General features: G+C 47.4%; 2 protein-coding genes across 4 annotated transcripts in view; one reads left to right on the top strand and one right to left on the bottom strand.

Moving 5' to 3' along the window:
• Positions 1-5209: 5209 nt before the first annotated feature.
• Positions 5210-11732, top strand: LOC144159870 (organic anion transporter 7-like). Its single transcript, XM_077691531.1, has 2 exons — positions 5210-6881; positions 11467-11732. The coding sequence occupies exons 1-2, from the start codon at positions 5210-5212 to the stop codon at positions 11730-11732; spliced, it is 1938 nt and encodes a 645-aa protein (XP_077547657.1).
• A 4249-nt stretch (positions 11733-15981) lies between these two features.
• The window catches only part of LOC144158635 (uncharacterized), a 29020-nt gene continuing 25038 nt past the window's right edge, over positions 15982-19963 (bottom strand). For all 3 annotated transcript variants that reach the window (XM_077689659.1, XM_077689660.1, XM_077689661.1), the window contains one exon: positions 15982-16585. In XM_077689659.1, coding sequence (XP_077545785.1) covers positions 16041-16508 — 468 coding nt within the window. In that variant the 5' untranslated portion in view covers positions 16509-16585 and the 3' untranslated portion in view covers positions 15982-16040. The remainder of the gene's footprint in view (positions 16586-19963) is intronic.

The following is a 19963-nucleotide window of genomic DNA, read 5'->3' as shown; positions in this document are numbered from 1 at the left end:
AAACAAAACAGCAAACCAAATAGGTGTACCTCAAGGGGCAGTGCTGTCTCCAACACTTTTTAATATGGTTATGGCGGACCTTCTGCATATGCTGGACAAGATTTCAGGCATATCTTACACCATTTACGCTGACGACATCACCACCTGGTCTCCGGGCGGCTTACTCGGCGAACAAGAGCAGGCTCTGCAACAAGGACTGAACCCAATCACTAACTTTATGGAGTCAATGGGTCTCTTGCCTTCTCCAGAAAAGAGTCTTTGTAGTGGTAGCCAATGCCCAACTTCGCAAGACGCAAGTGAAGGACCACGTTACCCTATCTACGAACGGGGTGAGAGTGCAAGCAATAGAGAGCGTTCGTATTCTCGGTCTCCCTTTTGATGAAGATGGTGGATGCTGACCATGAATGTCGCAACTTCTCCGCAAGGGGAAGAGCACAACCCACGTAATGAAACGAGTCACACCCAAATCATAGGGAACTGACGAGAGCTCTCTACGCACACTTGTAAACGTTCTCCTGATTTCCACAACAATGAACGACATCAACTATACATACCCCAGAAAGAAAAACTGGCAGAAGTTAGAAATCCTGCATCGTGAAGCTCCGCACGTTGTTACAGGATTGCCAAAACCTACCGCCAAGGACGTTCTGTACGCACAAGTGGAAGCTAATAGACTTCACGACATAGCCGGAACAGACGAATTGGAGAATTTCAGCGTCTTGACAAATGCAGGCAGGAGACTTCTTCTCAGAGCTCGTTCCGAGCTTCCCGGCAGACATCCGCATGAGCGGCTGGTTCCGCCTTGGGAGGACGTTATTGTGAAAATGAGTAAGCCACTGCCAAAAAAGTAAGCCACTACCCAAGAGGGAGGAAAAAAAAACTTTAAAGGTCACCTCCTAGAACTAGCCAGTGGAGACAGCGACACCCCAGCAAATCGTACCCTGCTTGTCTACACAGACGCCGCAGTTGAACATGACCGCGTCTTACCGCGTCTCACTCTGCCACGTATAACTCTGCCTCAAACACCGAAGCACGAATTCACACGTGCGCTTTGTCAAAATTTTCAGTCGCGAAGCCGAGTTAAGGGCCATCCTGCCTGCCTTGACTGAACATGCACGCAAACATCCAAGCAGCCTCGGCCCGCCCGAAAGCGTATTAATTTACACAGACTCAACGGACGCATTTCGAGCCCTTGGTTCACCAAAACTACTAGCCGCAGTGTCCGTTTCATAAAGAAATTCATTGCTAAATGCTAACAGAGTGGCCTGCAATACCAAATCCGATGGGTCCCTCTACATGAAGGGAGGGAAGGCAATGAAGAGCCACACAAAATTGCCGGGGATCAACTTTGTATTCATCCCTAGCAAGACTTACAGGTCCCGCTGATTCAGATGCGCAGGCCGACATCGACAGACAGGACGTTGCTGCTTCGGCAAAGGCCAAGCATACTTCATAATATAATTCCGGAAGATCCGATGGGCAACATTGCGGCTAAGGCGTATAAGAAGGGCCACGACCCTAACCCATAGTACGGCTAACTACTTCTTCGGGCGTGGAAACCCGTACAGCTTTCCGAACTGCCAAAAACGTCGTACCGGTGCCTTGTGCAGTGCGCAACACCTCCTGTGGGAATGCTCGGCCCTCATTGTTCTGAGAGAACGCTGCCTAAAGACACTTGAACCGTTACGACCGGCAGACTAAGAACTTTGTGTCAATCCACTCGGAGCCCCACCTCACAGAAAGCAGCTGCAGGACACTCTGCTGATTTTCATAAGAGAAACCGGTATTGAGGACTGCTTCGGGCTGCCTTTCTTTCCCTGTTTCACTTCCCATCACTTTTCCGACTCTTGACCGAGGCCTTCGGTCATGTCAGGGGGACTTCTTTCCGTCTTTTTTTCTAACAAACGTGTGTTCTTTAACCTAAAACGCAAGCATCGATCAAGTATGTTGAATTTTCTCAAATGCTTGGACCGAGCTTTGTACAACATATATATCCTTACAGGAAATGCTTGGTCGGAGATATCGCATTTGTGCATATGCTCACATTGCATTTACGTCGTTGTTTGAGTTTGTATATTACCACCAGCACTATGAAATTTCTGGAAATTTTATTGTTTGGTATATCTAAGCCGCATTTCTTGTCTTGTGTAACCTAATTGTTCTCCCCATGTACAATTGTTTTTTATCTGCAACATAACCACTACTTTCTGAAAAACCCACAGGGCATTTAAGGTATTGAAATAAATAAATGAATAAAGGAATAAATGTAGGAGAAATAGGTTTTTAACGCTGCTTCAGTGACCTTGCACTTCTCTTTTTTATTTTCTTTTAAACTAGAAGGCTGATGGGCGACCTTTTTGTTAGCAACAATAGAAAATGTGCGGCGCGCTATTGTCGGGCTGAGACACTGTGCAGACAAGCATGGCCCGAAAAAAAATTTTTGAAGCCCGAGCCCACCCTGGCCTGAAAAAACGCGTGGTATCCGGCCCATGATATTCCAGTGCACTAATACACTCAGCCGACAGGACATATGTTTTTAAAAACTCCGTTCAAGTCAGGAAAAAGCATCAGTATTCGCCACCAAAATTCACAAAAAAGCACCACACAGGACAATTTATGGCGCAATAATTTAGGAACGGCAGGTTATACTGGTCCGCCTTAAGCATAAAACAATTACCACATTACAAATGCACAAGTTTATGAAAGGTAGTGTCCTATGGTATCTTGCTGGCTTGAGATATTAGGAAAAGCTTCGAAACAGATTAGTTAAGGGGAGGCTAGAAGATATCGCGAATATAAAATCTGTCTTGTAAAATGAATATTTATTCATTATCCCCTCCCTTCTAGTAATCACATTATATGTATTAGGGGTGCAGTTTCATCACACACTACTGCACAAACCCTTCAAACTGCATGAGTCATGGCCTTTGGGAAATTGAATCCACCGTCGCAAGCATAGCACCATCTCCATTTACAAAACCAAAAGAATGATGAACATTTATAGATCAGTGCGGTGCCTTCTAGGCTACTCTTGAAATTGAATACAAGAGAAGATGAGGCGAAAAGGCTTGAAAAAATGCAGGAAGCTCACACTATTTAACGCGTAAGACTTGAATATAGCGAAGCTGCACGTACCCTTAGCGACCATCACGAATGTTTAAGTTCACATTTGCAGTCGATTTCCTTCTTATTTTCTGTCGCATCGACCTTAAGTCTATCACTGCTATAAGTGCGAGCTTTTTCATTTTTTTGGAAGCGATAATCATTGACATCATTTTGAAAGGGCGCACACTATGACGTGTCTGTGTCGTTCCAAGCAGGTGTGGCCACGGTTACGGCGAGCGCTGGAGTTTTTTTGCCAATTTTGGCCAATCTGCGTAAATTGGTATGCTTTGTTTGACAAATATGCACCAGGAACACTCAGCAGTCGCCGCGAGGCACGCATACACGAGTGATCGGCATTTGGTTTCTTAGCTGCTGGGCGATCGCCACAATCTTGGCAAAGCTCCGTAAGTTGATATGCATGATTTCACAAACGTGCGCAGGGGGCGATGGGTGGTCGTTGCGAGTCACGACCACACGGGCGCTGGGTATGCTCTTCGATTTTTTAACTGCCGGGCAGTCGCCGCAATCTTTACCAATCGTCCTAAGTGTGTATGCTGAGCTTGACAAACGTGCTCATAGAACGCTGGGCAGCCGTCGTGAGGAACCCAGCCAAGAGCGACCGGCATTTTTTTTTTGTTTTGTTTTACCTGCCGGGAGGTCGCGGAATCTTGGCCAATCTCGCTACGTGGGTATTCTTGGCTTGACAAGCGTGCGCAGAAGAGTTGGGCGGTGGTTGGCAGGCACGTACTCACGAGCGAACAGCATTTGAGAGTTTTTTTTTTTTCTGTATATATTTCCCTCATATTTTATTTACCTCCTTAAATGTCTTTCTTTAATTACCTTGTAATTTCTCTCTGTGAGCGCCCCTTTCCTGGCCAATCCCCCTGAGTGGGTATGAGCCATCTCTTTTGGCACCACCACCACCACCATTTCCTTGCTTCGTAACTGCTTGATGGTCTCCGCGGTTTTGGTAACTGCAGAAGGTGGCCGAAGGCCCACGCTCATGTGCGTGCGCTCCCAATTTCTGGGTACTTTAGTTGCGAACGCGAAAATTTGCAATTTGCTAAACAGGTTCGCCCTTAAAACTGTAAAAAAGAGAGTGAATCATCGAAAAGCACATTAGCGTCCACTCGGTCAACGAGCGTCTCCGGACTCCTCCGGCGCGGCGCGCAAGCGCTCCCCTCTGCAGTTAACATGTCTGTCTTCAAGGGCGCCGTTGGGCTCAGGCGCCGCTGCTATCACTTCCTTAGTTCACTGTACCGACACCGGCTTACAACGACGGCAGCGCCCTCGAACCTCTTATGAAGATATCACGGCTGCCCGGGAAGGCGCAGTTCCGAAACTGAAAAAGTACCTGTAAAAGTTGTTACGGACGTCCGTCGTGGCGGTAGTACCATCTCTCAGCATGGCCGGGTAACTTTGCCTGGCATAACGGTAATTTTCGGCGGACGTTGCAAGCCCTTAAACAGCTCCGCTGTAATAGCGCTACCTGTGTTGGGTATCGAACCTGGGGACCTCGAGTAATGAAGACAACGTCTATATGATTGCGCTATCATCGCATTGGGTTTGCTCAGCCAATTCAGATGGGTTCATTTTGCGGGTGCTCGCTCTGGAATTTGGCTAAGGCGACTATGGCTTTTAATCTGGCACTTTCATTTTCGTTGTTTCAGAGCATGCATTTTGGACTCCGACTTAATCCAGAATGCTAAGAGAAAGCTTCGGGCATCAATCTTGTTTCCCCAAAATACGGACATTAATGTTTTCGACAAAGAAGGTAGGGCAGGTTCTCGCCCACTAAGCCATGATCTGAATCATTTGCTCTCCTTTTCTCACAATTTCAACCAGCTTTTCGGCACCTTTACAGCTTCCGGGTACATGACCATTCAACTGAATGTTCTGTTTCGTCTTCAACAATTCAAGTGAAAATATTCCCATCCAGACTTCTTTCTGGTGGCTTCCCGAACCGCACTTTTTTTTTACATTGGGCCATCAAATACTGGTCGAGGAAAAAGAAGAAGAAGAAGAAGAAGAAACCAACGAAGCAGTGCCACCTCTTCATGTCCTCCTGCGCCTTTTGAAAAGAGCGAGAAGATATTTCGCCAGTATGAAGCCGTTTGGATACTTGTCCGCGGGTCAGTTTTCGATCGTCGACATCGAGACAAGTGAAGGCTTTGACTGCGAGGAAGTATTCGGCAGCGGTCAATTCCAGAACCGTCTCATCCTGATGGGCTTCGTCGCGCTGTGGGCCGCGCATTGCCAAACGCTTGCCTTCTCGCTGATCTCCGCGGATGTCGACCACTGGTGCAAACAGCCAACCGGCGAGAACCTCTCAGAACTCGACTGGAAGCGCACCGCAATTCCCGTCGAAGCCGATGGTCAACGCAGCAAGTGCACGGTGTACACCAACCGGAGTGACCATAATGACATCAATGTCGTCGAGTGCGACGCCTGGGAATTCGATCCCCAAGGTGCCAAGAGTACCATCGTAAGCGAGTGGAACCTAGTGTGCCACCGACGTTCACTAAGGACGCTCGCAATGGCAATCTCAATGGCTGGTGCGCTGGCCTCACTGGTAACCTCGGCATACTGCGGCGACTACTTTGGCCGCCGCCCGGTCATCCTGGTTTGCATTGCCGTGGTGCTGCCGGCCACCCTGTTGTGTTGCTTCACCAAGACGTATCCAGTGTACGTGTGCACAAGGTTCTTTATATCGGGCTGTACCATGTCGCCTTGCGCCCTGATTGTCACCATCTTGGTGGAGACTTGCTCTTTCGCACGTCGACCTGCCTCGCTATCTTTGTGTGCAATGACGAGCCTCATTCTGGCAGACGTCTGCTTCGCCGTCCTGAAGCGGGTGCCGAACCTCAGCTGGTCTTTTCTCCAGCTCATGATGGCAGCGCCCTCGTTCCTCCTCCCTATCGTGTTCTTCCTAGTTCACGAGTCTCCTCGCTGGCTGATCGCTAGGCGGAGGCTCAAGGATGCCGAACGCGTCATGCTAGCTGCTGCCAAATTGAATGGCAGGCCGAATGACTTCGTGGCGCTCCTGCTGCGACGAGTAGAACAGAGGCTTAAGGCTGAAGAAAGTGCGAGCGCAAACTCAACAGTAGTCAAGGACATGATGAGAGTCATGCGGCGTCGAGTGGTGATCATGTTTGGATCGTCTTTTTCCGTCATAATTGCCTTCTACGCCAGCCTTTTTTCTCTGACTGAACGGTACACTGCGAGCGAGTGGCTCGAGTGGGCATCATTAGGCGCGAAAGCGCTCGCTGCCTGCTTGCTCTTGATGGTGATCAATCGGATAGACAAGACAAGGCTGATCAGCAGCGTCTTTCTCATCATCGGCAGCTTCTGTTGCTTGACAAGCATCGCCGCTCTCACCACCGTCATAGAACCATCCAGGTATATCGTCACCGACGTCATCCTGGTGCTTACGCTCGCTGCTTCTTCAGTCGGTGTGGTGGTGAACTTTGCCTTCGTCTCCGAGCTTCTCCCAACCCCCTTCCGCGGGTTTGCCATATGCTTACTGCTAGCTGGCGGTCGCCTCGGGGGCATGATCGGCGCTATATTATCAGCAGTTGCAGGAACCGCGCGCGAGGACCTCGTCTTCTTTCTGGTCGCTACCGTGGTGTACTGTTCCGTTTACACCTTGAAATACTTGCCACTTGAGTACGGCACCTACGCGAAGCTGGCGGATGCCGAGGGGAACAGCCGCCGCCCGTTCGCCAAAAGCAAGCGAAGCCTGCACACAGTCGAAGAAATGAAGCGTACATTGACAGGTATGGCCCCGAAAAAGATACAGAAGGAAGTCAATAGAAAACGCCGAGGACATGGCAGTCACAAGGGATCGTACTCAACTAGCGCTGGGACGAGAACACCGAGTCCAGGCTCAGCAGCGTCGCGGACCCCTGTTCTGGTGTCGACGCAGCCCTTATAGAACTTTGGAGTGTATGTAGCCGTGCTCCGTTTTTTGTGCCTAACCTTGAAATGACTTTAATACTTCGTCGGCACATAGAGTGCGAATACCTAAAGCATGACTAATTCGTTTTACAGTCCCTGCTGAAACATAAACCGGACAGCAATCAAAAACCGTTGGCTGTGGAGGCGTGCAGGAAATTCGATTTGCGCGTGCCTTGTAGGCAATATAGAAATCATCACATTGCTGTTTCTGGTCTCTTGCGTATTTTAAATCAATACACCCGCGTATAGGAGCACCCGTTTTTCTGCGAGTCAGTGAAATGATGCATAGCTTGCTAAAAATGATTTATCGGGGCAAGACACCAGCAAAGCGTTTCTTATAACGCGAATTTATGCTGCCGGATTAAAGCTCGCCAGCACAAAATTTGTTGTACATCATGAGTCCTCTGTAAATGTACAAAGCTCTTAAAAACAAGCGTAAAGAGAAACCATGCTTTGTGGGACAATTTTATATTCTTCCCGTAGTGTGTTTATATGATGATAAAAATGAAGAAATGGCCGAAAACAGTTGTAGGACGCTGTTGGTGTCCAGAGTCGTGACAGGGTGTTACGACCTGTCCTGAGGCACTGCCAGCCTCTTGCGGGAAGATACTGACGCGAAAACAAAAGGCAGAACATTTAGAGCAACTGATAATCACTTTGTACTTTAGGAGATAGTATGGAATTACTCTGGATAATTCGATTATTCTCGGTTTGTAAGCGCGCCTGAAAGAGAAGCTGAGTATCTTTATGAAATGCCGGAAGCCCAAGTTCTTGAGAGAAGCTGCACACATCCGAAGACTTTACTTTGTTGCACTCCCTCTATAGGAACGAAAACTTCCACTCTTTTCGTAGTCGTATTTAGGCCTCAAGTCGCGACATGTATTGACCTCCCTAGACCGCGTGTTAGAGTACCTAAGCTCAACTCAGCAACTTTTTTCGCTTTATTAGCGCACCACAACAAAAATCTATCTACGTGCTTCGAGACGCCCAATATCTTGAGGAGTGAGGAAAAGTACGCCGATGACGCATTAAAAGGACACTGAAGTGAATTTGTCAAGCTCCCGTTTTTGCTTGCACTACGTAGACTGGCTCAAATTAGCACACTTTTCATCGTTTATCCGGTTGACAAATCGGTAATTATTTTACAAAGCGCGAAAAAGAAAAACTACAATGCGCGGTTTGCGGTGGCCGCACCAACTAAAGCTGTGACGTTGGGAGGAGCGGGCACCGTGATTGGACGATGCCCAATCAACCAAACAAGTTTCGGCTTCGGTTTTGGTTCTGTAAAACACAACCGGTGGCGTTGTTGGATGGGCATTCTCCATAACTCAGTAATCATCGTACCGCGCTTCTGCCATGTTGTCAGCTGTAAAAATGCATAAAGATAAGCCCCCCAGGACGGCTTGGAATCGTAGCATTCACTAGCCGAGGCCTACGCAGTGCGTGGACCCCCTCCGCGTACCCACAGACGCCCAAATGTCATGCGCTTTTCCCCCACATTTGGTGCTTGCCTCTCATGCCTGTACCGTAAAAAATTCCCCGCATTTCCCCGAGGGGAAGAATGTGAAAGTGCGAATGCACGAGTTGAATTTGCGCGGTTCGGTAATGTTCGCGAAAGAGAGATCACACACACACACACACACACAACTACAAAGAAAGAAAGATGCATTTATTCACAGACACCTATTTGTGTTGTCGTTGTACTTGATTGCTAGAGCGGATCTCAGCTTTGAAATTTCGTGTCAGTACTCCTTTAAGCGGGTTCATTAGCCCTTCTCACGCCCGATTCCTGGCCAATCCCCCACGTGGGTATGTGCCATGTCAGCAGGAACAACAACAAGAATGAGCCATGGGGACGCGGCCAGGCAGCGCGCGCCCATCTCCCCCCGTTGCTAGGGAAGACGAGGAGCGCGCGCACCCGCAGCTGTTGCTATGCGGACTACGGCGGCGGACGATTCAGGCTCGCTTAAGAAGTGCGTTCGCACTTAAAAGCGTGTTCGCACCAGGCCAAGGGTCTGTTCATTCTGGCCTGTGCCCACTGCCCGCAAGCAGTCGGTGCTTATGGCAACAGCATACCAACGATAACTCGCTAGTGCGCCAGTGCCAGCCTGCGCGCGTGCTGTGAACTAGTGGCAACAGCACCCCAACGAGAACTCGCTAGCGCGCCAGTGCCAGCCTGCGCGCGTTCTGTGAACTAGTTCGTGGAGCCATGAACGTTGCGGCCCAAAAAAGGTGAACTCAGTGGAGAAAACATCGGCAGAAAACGAAAAAGTTAACTTACAAAAAAAAAAATCACGTACCCACGGGGACTCGAACTCGTGACTTGCAAAACACTTGCGGCAACATACGTAGCGCCCCAGACCATTCGGTCACGGGACGGGCCTCGCCGACTTTGGGAATATAAGGTATATATTGTACAATAAGTTTACACTTTTATTTGGTTTTGGCATTTGAAGCAGCTTAGGTGACTATTTGTTGTATTGCGCTCGTGCAGTAAGCGTCCCCCGAGTTTCCACAATTGCTCACGTCTAGCAATTGCATTTCGCAGACAGAAAAGCGTTCGCAGATGCGTAGTCGTGCTGCTGACCGCTGTGCCTGTTCGCCCAGCGCAAAAAAGTGCTTCCCGCACCCTAGTTTACGCTGTACGGTAAAAATATCAGTTGATTTTATTTCCTTAGTACCTATATTGACTTCGCTGACTCTTCTACCCCTTCAAGAGGCCTTATATTTTCCTACTGGCGTGCCAGTCAGTGAAGCGTCGCTTGTGCAGCGCTTGTGTGAAGCGACCTTGACTTGGAGCTAGATACAGAGTACAAACTAACGAAGTAAATAAAGGCACATTATTCCATTCACAAACGTGTTGTGGCTTAGTTTCAACTGATCGAGCGTATTGCCATGACCCGTCGGCGGCCGGCGGACTAAACGTTGGGCCGACTGACTCGGTCGCGGAAGGTCGGCGAGCCGTGCAGTAGCGCAGCCAATTGCCAGCTCCTCTCCTGCTGACGTCACACGAAAACGCCAAAGAAAATGGGTGAGAGTGCAGAGAGGAGGACAGCATTTTCGAATTGATTGTTCTACTAAATAAATTCGCGTAAATGCGCTCAGAGTGGTCGAAACAGGGTCTAGGGACTCCGGACTACAATTTACGCTCGTAATCCCGCATTGTTTACAAATCACTTCAGTGTCCCTTTAAACCCAATACTCAATCAAGCAAGCAAGGCCGAAGCCTTCGTGCTATGGCGAAGGCGATAACAAGATTAGAAGTAAAATTCAGGATGGTTAAGTGTCCTTCAATATTATAGGCAAAGCGCATTAGCTTCCTAATGGGTTAGGAGGCCATACTAACCTATTAACCCTCTTTTGAACCGATATTCACAGCTGAGGGGCGAAAGAGTCAAAGAATTCCGGCGCAAAACTATTGTTTCTCAAACATGCAGTCGTAGCAGCCACGTGAAAAGCCTCTAGTACCTCAATAAGTTGGGGTATGTGCTTGCCACAAATTAAGCAAAGAGTACAGTAGTGCACATTGGCAGTGCAAGGGGGCCTTGCATCTGCCTCCATAGTCTCCTCGGTCAAATGGTGTAAAATTTGGTGCGTTTTCTAAAAATATTAAGGCCCTTCCACTTAATGTGAAAGCTGTTGGAAGTGCAGAGCAGTGATTCGCCATAATGGGCTGTGGCGCCGTTATCTGCTCACTGCTACCACCCAACACATCTCAAATTTCCTGCCTCCGCAGTGCTCGCGCGCCCCCTGCCTGAAACTGCGCCAACGGGAGTTCAACGCTTTTTGTGCTTGCTTTTCCTCACGCGTGTGCCGGCATTGCACTGCCACTTTTTTTCACTTGCTATCGTAAAAACCAACCCAACAAGCGTTCCTAACTAAGTGATCGCGGGCGCTGCTGGTTACTTGCGTATATTTTGCCTCGAATGCACCTGCAGTTTTCTTTGTGCTAAACAACGGGGAGATGTATGACAAGTGCCACCGTTTCACAAGTTTCGAACGCTTATGACTATATAAACTACTTGGCATTCAAAGACTCTTGGTGCTCTTGGGGATACCCTACGATGGGTCTGCCCGGCTGCGCCGCCTAACTCCGGCAGTCACTTGAGCGTTACAGCGAGTTACAATGACAAGGAGAGCCCCTAAAGAACTCTGCACTTAAAACAGAAGGCAGTTATCGAAGAAGAGAGTTATCACTCACACACACACAAACATGCACAGCTGACGATCTGTGCATGCCCACCCACCAACACACACATTGCAAGCCTGAGTGAAGGCCGGCGCACAGTGGTCCACCACTGAGTCAGTCACTGTACGGTGGCCGTCACCGCAGAGCTTTCTGCCATGATGTGTCTGGCCTCCCCACCACTCTCTCTCATGACGTGCTTGTCACCACTTGCCTAGGGCATGTGAAAACCGAGTGCGTGTGGAAGTGTGGCGCCATCCGCCAGAGCAGGCCGGAGAGTCGCACAATGGAGGACGAGCTGTTCTCAAGTCTCCACCTCCGTTCCACAGATTCGGGACATGGTGCACGCAATCGTGTTGTCAAAGCGGGTGCGGCAGACAAGGGTCCAAAGTGCTCCTGCTCTCGGCTCGAACAGGAAGCCTACCCTGTTGTCGTAGAAGTCGACAGTGGTGATTTCTTGCTCGTGACGCCGGTAGAAGTCTAGGGTGGACTTTGGCTTTATCCCCTTTCATGCGACCAGTTGGCTGCACTGTCAACTGTGCGGAGGCTGTACTTCCTCTTCAACTGACGCACTCGACGTGTCTAGTTGTTCCTCATGCAGGTCGCCAAGAGGTATTCGAACACTTCGTGTGCCCAGCGAGTGCGGGGCAGGAAAAGGAGGTGGCCACAGTATGTGATCTTGCAGGCTTCCCGGGCTTCAAAACTCTACCAGCCCACGTCTCACTGTCTAGCTTCATTGGCGACTTCCTCTTGCTGTCGCTCTTTGCAGCACCATTGTACAGCCCTCTAGACACCAGGATAAATGTTAAATACATTAGATGTTTAGCTCAGTTACAGTAAATCAACATAGATGCATTAGATTCTTTGGTGCGATGGCACACGTCGTCAGCATGTTGCAAATAAAGCCCCATTAAGCACCAATCAATCAAATAATTATTTGTAAATTTTGAATGTTTGAAAACTTGATTACTTCGAACAGTAACACTGCACTGCAAATCATATTGAATGATACTGCACACTATGTGCTGGGTATTTAAAATTTCGGAAATTTGCACGTCTCTTATATTTTCCTTTTCCAAAATTTAAAAAAAAAAACTTTGAAAGCCAAGAACAAAATGCAGGTTGCAACCAAGCCAACAGCATCATCATACATCGTTCGTGCATGGATGAAGTGCACCGATAAATGATGCCAATTCCTCGGGGCTCTGAGGTGACAAATGTCAGAATTTGAGCAACCTTTTCGCTAAGGAAACTGGCATAACGATAGAAACGAAAAGTACAAATCTCGGTAGCAACAATAGTCAAAGCTTAATTCCGAATCTGAACTGTGTTCTCAGCTGTAAAAAAATGATTACCTCTTTTTCTGCAAACACAACAAAGGCTACGTTGAGAAAACTAATGACCATGTATTGGGCTCCGTCCCACGTAAGGCAAATGCAAATGCCCGAACAGAGCCGTCAAATACCGCACTGAGAACTGGCTTCTTATCATCAGTATCAAAACAAAAATCACAAGGATATGAGTAGCGAAGCTGTGGTTCAATCAACGCATCTATGCACAAAAGGAAACACGTTTGTTTATGATTTCCAATTGGGCCGCAAAGTCGCCGCTCGTGCGCGCAAAGATGTGGGCGCCCGTACACATCTTCCATTTTCGCGCTACAGCTAAAACTGCTAAAACCCTGCGCGTGTTTTGTGTACACCGGTCAGCCGGTGGCAGCAGGCACGGCAGCACGGCGTCGATCTCGCAAAAGCTTAGCTGGAGCCAGGGAGAAGAGCCGGCAGTCTTCCTATGCTTGGCGCCGAAGTTCGAACCCCGACGCGCATGGCTTGACGCAGATGGCGAAGTCACGTGGCGACTGTGCACTGAGATACCATGCGCAAACGTTTCGTCGCAGGCAGTCGCAGGCACGGTGGTCGCAGGCTAGGTCACTCCGGTCGCTCGGTGGCTCGAACGCTCACGATTCACGAATGCCGACGGCTTTGCGAGCTTCCGGCGCACGAAGTCACACTCATGAGCGAATGCCACAAAGCAAAGGCGACCACATGACTTCTGTCTGCGCAGGACATAAGAGTTTCTTATGGCGCAGGAAGCACGCTCGAGCCGCTTGAGCCAGAGCCACCAGAGCCGCGCAGCGCTTGAACCAAACCACCGCCTCCTTCCATATTTAAATTTTCACAGGTGGCCGAATAACAGCCTGTTTACATAAAGGCTTCTGTAGCAGAACTCTATGCATAAAGGGAAGAAAAGCTTTTTTTTGCTTTCCTCCATGTCTGCTTACCGTTATTAAGCCGCCAGGTGCATCACATGTTTTTGCGCATCTAATGCAACACTTCAAGCCCGAAATAACGTGCGATATTGCTGGGTAAATTTGTTTCATATTTAATTCGTTATTATAAAAAAAAACTTCTTAAAGGAGACGTGTTAAGTAAGGAGGAGGGGGGAGGGGGTTGTTCGTGCCGTCTGCTGGAGCAGACGACGCACGGCTTCCTGAATGTTACTCATACACTGAATTGCACGTACTCCTATATGTTGTTTTTAATGCGATAGCTTGGCCTACCGCATAACAGGGAGGTTTATAGGTACAACATTTTGCTCATACAATTTTTCGCTTACTACTAACTGGTCCCGTTTTCAACAGTAGCTATGCCGAAAAAGCCTCTGAACAATGTCCACATGAACGGGAGTTTTGGTAATTAAGGTGCATCCTTATGCAACCAATTTTTCGTCATCGCTTGTGCGGTTACATCAATAATTCTTAATATTTTCTGGCTTTTAATGCCGCTACTCTGAGTAACAAAATTAATATAATGCTCAGTCATGGAAGTGATATCAAGGCCGCAATGGCGCTCCATTTTTTATGATATTTTCAGCGTTTAGTGAAATTCACTCCATGGCAGTGCGGCTGGCCGCAGCTGCAACCAGCCCCATATTTACTCCTGGGCAACATGTGCAGCTACAGAAATTGTAGAAGAGGCTATAAACAGTGCATTTTTCCTTCAGTGGAACACTCTGCACATTGACAGTAAAGATTTGTAAAACTAAAACAAACACTCTTAGCTCCCCTTCCTCTTCACAGTACAGGCAAGCAGCGCATGTCTTCACAATCTTAGTGGCTCTAAATAAACGTCTTTGCGATTTGCTGTATTTTATGCAGGAAAATATGTTCACTGTATCAACACACCATTTCTTTTGCTTGAGGACCACTTACGAATATTTATATATTCATACGTTCATACGTGATCCTATATCTATATATTCATAAGTTTTTAAGGAAGTGACGGTCACTCAGAATTCAGAGTGCAATTTAAAATAAGCTAAGACGTTTCAGAAACAAATGAAATTTCCAAAGCTCAAAAATTTTTACGAAATGTCGTACAGCTTGAACAAAATTTAATCGGATAACGTGACAAATATCATTAACAAAAACTCAAACCGAGAAGAAATAGTACAGGGCAAAACATAAAAAAGCACCTTTTATGATGTAAATGACAGTGCATTTATGCATTAAAAGAGGGAAGTTCATTTACTTACACGAGTAGTGAATTTTCAGATGCATATATGAAAACTGGTGTACGTTGCTATGGTTACCATTGTTTCCAGCGGCTTGGCTGAAACCTTAACAATGTACTCAAGAGAAATAAAAACAAGAAATCAAGGTGTCTGCATTGCTACTTCATAAACTTTCATTCCATGTCTGCCCAATCTTGCTTCCAAAGATATGCTTTTCACTTATTTACTGAAATAAACAGTCAGTTGCTCATCACAGCCAGAAAATAGCAGATTAACAACTTATTGTTTAAAAAAAGGTTCATTTGCAAAAAGAAAAGAAGGAAACGTGAACTAGTAGCGACTCGCCACTGGCCTCAGTTCAACATCTCCTGGCTTTGTGATCACTCCTGATGCTTCTTGCCTGGAAGCATTAAATCTAGACATAGTAACTCAATGTTGTAATTAGCACTAATGCTCATAAAAAGAAATTTCCTTGGGGCACTTAGGCCTACTTTTGTGCATAATGCATAATGTGAAAGCATTATGGCTTTTGCCGGCAATACACAAGCACAGTTCAGTTCTCGAAGAAACTTTTCAATTTCATCTGTTATTCTTAAATGCAGCCACGACACATCGTGCCATCACAGCAGCCTCAGAATCAGCATTCTCATAGCTGGTGTGCACCTGTCCTCCTCAAGTCACTGTGCTCCATGATGTTTTTTGGTGCTACCCGCCGCCACATTTTTTGACTCACCAGGCACCACAACAGCTGAAACCCTCTTACCACACCTACCAGCCCTCCAGTATACGCAATACTGCTTGTAAAGCTAAACATAGCCTGCACATTCTTAACTAGCTCTCAAGACTTCTAAATAAAATAATTAGAGGCATTTAACGCACTGAAGCAACACCAGGGCTGCCTGGTGCACTACTGTGGAGTGCTCTGGATTCATTTTCCCCACCTGGGGACCTTCAATGTGTGCTCAAATCTTGATACACGGACGTTTTCGCTTTTCGCCTCAATATGAAAAGTAGCCGCCACAAGGGACGGGCTGAGGAGACCGTCCCCTGTGGTTACTTTTCATATGAAGGCGAAAAGCTTTTGGGCTGAAACTGCCGTCATAGCAAGTCGACCCTGTCCTCTCTGTCTTCTTCAAGCCTTCCTATATCCCAAGCACAGACAAAGGCTTGTGTGGACTCGTCCACATCCCTACAAAACCCAAATACCAGCAGGCATGACGTATCTGCTAAGTTCCGTTTATTAGACCGACGACGTGAAACGCAGCTGCCGAGCGCGCCTTCAGCTCCGGTGCACGCGCAAGTGGTACAGCAGACGACTCCTGCTGCAGAAGCGGTGCGTGCAGACGCCGCACTGGAAGGGCCGGGCGCCCGTGTGCTTGTTGGCGTGGTCCCGCAGCGCCTGCTTGGTGGTGAAGCAGGCGTCGCACACTGCGCACTGGTGCGGCCGCTCGCCCGTGTGAACGCGCTGGTGTCGCACCAGGTGCGAACTCTGGACAAACTCGCGCGCGCACACGGCGCACTTGAACGGCCGATCGCCCGTGTGTGTGCGCAGGTGCACCACCATGCTCGAGCGGACGTCGATTGTGTACGGGCAGTACTGGCAGCAGTACCAACCGTCGCGGAAAACCAGTTCCGCGTTCCCACGCGGTTCCCGGTCTCCACTGGCACCGCTGAGGTGACCGTTGCTTGGCCTGGGAACGGCCGTGCCGACCGCGCCGATGACCGTGTTCTTCGCGATCACCCCCATGCTCGGACGGTGCTTGTCTCCTGTCGATTCGCGCGCAATGTCAGATGGCTGCTGGCCCCAGGGCAGTATAGGAAAGGCTGAGGAAGGGACAGAAAAAACATGCTGATGAGTGCCACTGAAAGCGCAAAATCTTTGAACATAATTTTCACACTTTAATCGACCAGATTTAGGGGAAATCCTCAAGGTAAAGCAAGTTCCTGGACCAGGACAAATTTTTCTTCAACTGCGAAGTTTTTGAGAAAGCTGTAAAGCTTTCTTTTGTAGCCATACAGTTGCATTGGGGTAGACGTCAAATTTTGATATGAAGTAGGTTTAAGCGCCAAGCACAACTTCAGGGAGAAAAGGATTTTGATAGGACAGAGCCGCTCCTATCAAAATCCTTTGCTTCCTGAAGTTCATGCCTAGTTCATATGATGACTTTATATGCTAAAGTACCTACTTCATGTGATGGCATACCAGCTAGCTCGCATCGACACAATATTTCAGCCAAATTTTCTTTCGCAATAATTTTCACAAAAACGACTGAAGCCTTTGACACTAAAAATTTGCATGCCACAGAATAGAACTGACAATGCTCTATCTTTTCATCAGGGACCTTAGCAATGCTCAATCGAACACCCACACATTGTTTCCACGGTAAACATCACATCAAATGAAGAAAGCCCCATCATGAAATGCTCCAAAATTGGCCACGTAGTGAAATCTCTTTATGCAGTACGCTACCAAAAAGGATAAATCCACATATCTTCTGTGTGTTCGAGCTTTCTGTGCTCGATTCTGAATTCAAGAAAGTCTTGACACACAAACAATTCAGCTCTGAAAGGAATGACGCCCGACAGCAAATTCAATATGAGAACAGAGATAAGATTGTTCGAATGGCCACCTCAGATTGTAACCTTTCAGCACAGAAGGATAGCCCTTATATCAAGGTGGTTTAGGTCAGAGCAGTCATTAATGCAGCTCTTGAATGTACTGCAAGTGCACTACAGTGACACTTGGTAGTGTCAGTACTTCACGCAAACGTTTTAAATTACTACTGGATGCATTAAACAGCTCGAATATCTCTGTTGAAGCACAATGTGAAAGTTCACGGGCTCTGTCCACCATTATCAAACCACCACAAATATTGACATAAATAAACCGATGCCGTTCAAACAACCACTCGTCTAAAATATTCCCACCCTTGCTCCGCAACAGAGTTCTAGACAGGGTATCCGAGTGGAGGCAAGACGTCAGCTGAGTGCATGTCAGCAATTCCAGTGGTCGGGGCTCTGTTCTTCGGACAACCAATTCGGTGAAACCAAACAGTATTGGAGACGTTAACCCTGAGCGTGACATGCTGCTTCCGCAACTCGGGTACCAAAGGGATCCGTCTTTTCCACAACGGCCAGTCTCCAATTTAAAAAGCGACCTCTTTCCAGAACCAAAATACACTTCGTAAAACTCTGGTGCCAACATAATATCTAATTTTCCTTCAACCTGGGTAGTGTCTTGGTAGGTGTTTTGATTTGACCTTCAGTAATCCACGATTTCACTAGCCACATATAGCTTGCAGCATTTTCTGACATTGCGTGCACTACCAGAGATGTATCATCTTGACGAAACAGCGTAAAAAACGGGGACACTAGGAGAGAAAGACAACAGGACGACGCTGTACTCACAACTATTTTTTAATAAACTGCACCACGCATATATATACTATGTCCCCAAAACCCACGTGCGCTCACAACATGACGCACATCGAGATTATTACTACAAAGTAACACCAAACTCTAAGTCACGGACTTATCTAGAAATAAGAATTCTTTTTCATGTAATGCTATCGACGGCTCACTTATGCAGATATCGCCTCTTTTTCTAATGTGAAATGCTTCGATAACTTCCCTAGTGGTCTGATTAGTGTGAACCGAAAGGATGGTGGTGTCATGAAAAAGCGGAAAACACCCATGCTCGGAACAGTGTCTGGTGACATGTGAATCTTTCTTGTTTTTTAGTGCGTTTTTGTGCTCTAATAATCTTATATTAATGCAACGACCGGTTTGCCCAACATAAACGTGGCCACAATTAAACGGAATTTGATAGACCACTAAAAAACAAGAAAGATTCACATGTCACCAGACACTGTTCCGAGCATGGGTGTTTTCCGCTTTTTCATGACACCACCATCCTTTCGGTTCACACTAATCAGACCACTAGGGAAGTTATCGAAGCATTTCACATTAGAAAAAGAGGCGATATCTGCATAAGTGAGCCGTCGATAGCATTACATGAAAAAGAATTCTTATTTCTAGATAAGTCCGTGACTTAGAGTTTGGTGTTACTTTGTAGTAATAATCTCGATGTGCGTCATGTTGTGAGCGCACGTGGGTTTTGGGGACATAGTATATATATGCGTGGTGCAGTTTATTAAAAAATAGTTGTGAGTACAGCGTCGTCCTGTTGTCTTTCTCTCCTAGTGTCCCCGTTTTTTACGCTGTTTCGTCAAGATGATACATAACCAGTACCAACTCGCCCAAATGTTGATCCTTCTACCAGAGATGCACAGGTGTTTCTTTGAGAACCCAGATTAGGCGCATTTCTGTACACAGCATTAACGTTAGACTTATACCCATATATATGGCAGTAAATTTCCACCAGACACAAACGCAATGTTTCCAGTACACTGAATGCTTTTTTAAGGTCACGCTTTTTTTTATCTGGAATGCACCATTGAGCTGCTGCTTATTACAGCACAATGTGCGATGGCGATGCCACAGTAGCCAAATCTAAAAAAAAAATTAAAGCCGTTGCAGTCAATGTGAAAGTGTGAAAGCGGTCGGAAGTGCAGAGCAGTGATTCGCCATAATGGGCTGTAGCACCATTATCCGCTCACTGCTACCACCCAACGCATTTCAAATTTCCCACCTTCGCAGTGCTTGCACGACCCCGCCTGAAACTGCACCAGCGGGAGTTCTGTTCTTTTTGTGCTTGTTTTTCCTCCCGCACGTGCCGGCGTTGCACTGCCACTTTTTTTCACTTGCTATCGCAAAAACCAACCCAACCAGCGTTCTTAACTAAATGACGGTTAGTTATGTATATCTTGCCTCAAATGCACCTCCAATTTTCTTTGCGCTAAACAACAGGGAGATGTACGACAACCGACTTGGCTTTCGAAGACTCTTGGTTACGCCACGACGACAACCGCTTCGACACAACGCCGCGTGGCTCTACTTGGGTCCAGCGAGCGAGCTACGACAAGGCGAACACCTAAAGTGCTCTGCACTTATAAGTGCAGAACCTGCCTGCACCCTAATGTGGTCGGTGGAAGGGTGTGAAACTTGGCACGGGCTCGTTAGTGATAGGCTTTCACAATTTGCACCAAGAGCCATTGCAAGGCCAGTAACGATATTTTTGGCGGCTTTGCAACTTGCATTGTTGTACAAAGACTTGCATCACCGGGAAGGCACCTCTACAAA

Source organism: Haemaphysalis longicornis, unplaced genomic scaffold (genome assembly GCF_048455015.1).
Source record: "Haemaphysalis longicornis isolate Haplotype H1 unplaced genomic scaffold, Haemaphysalis longicornis Haplotype H1 scaffold_10, whole genome shotgun sequence".
NCBI classification, from domain to species: domain Eukaryota; kingdom Metazoa; phylum Arthropoda; class Arachnida; order Ixodida; family Ixodidae; genus Haemaphysalis; species Haemaphysalis longicornis.
Note: the sequence above shows the minus strand (reverse complement) of the source record. Positions and strands in the feature narration are given on the sequence as shown.

Excerpts from the sequence above, each read along its gene's own strand:
- LOC144159870 (XM_077691531.1), top strand. The coding sequence starts at position 5,210 with ATGAAGCCGTTTGGATACTTGTCCGCGGGTCAGTTTTCGATCGTCGAC. Across the intron at positions 6,882-11,466 it reads AATGAAGCGTACATTGACAG|GGCATGTGAAAACCGAGTGC; the intron begins GTATGGCCCCGA and ends CCACTTGCCTAG.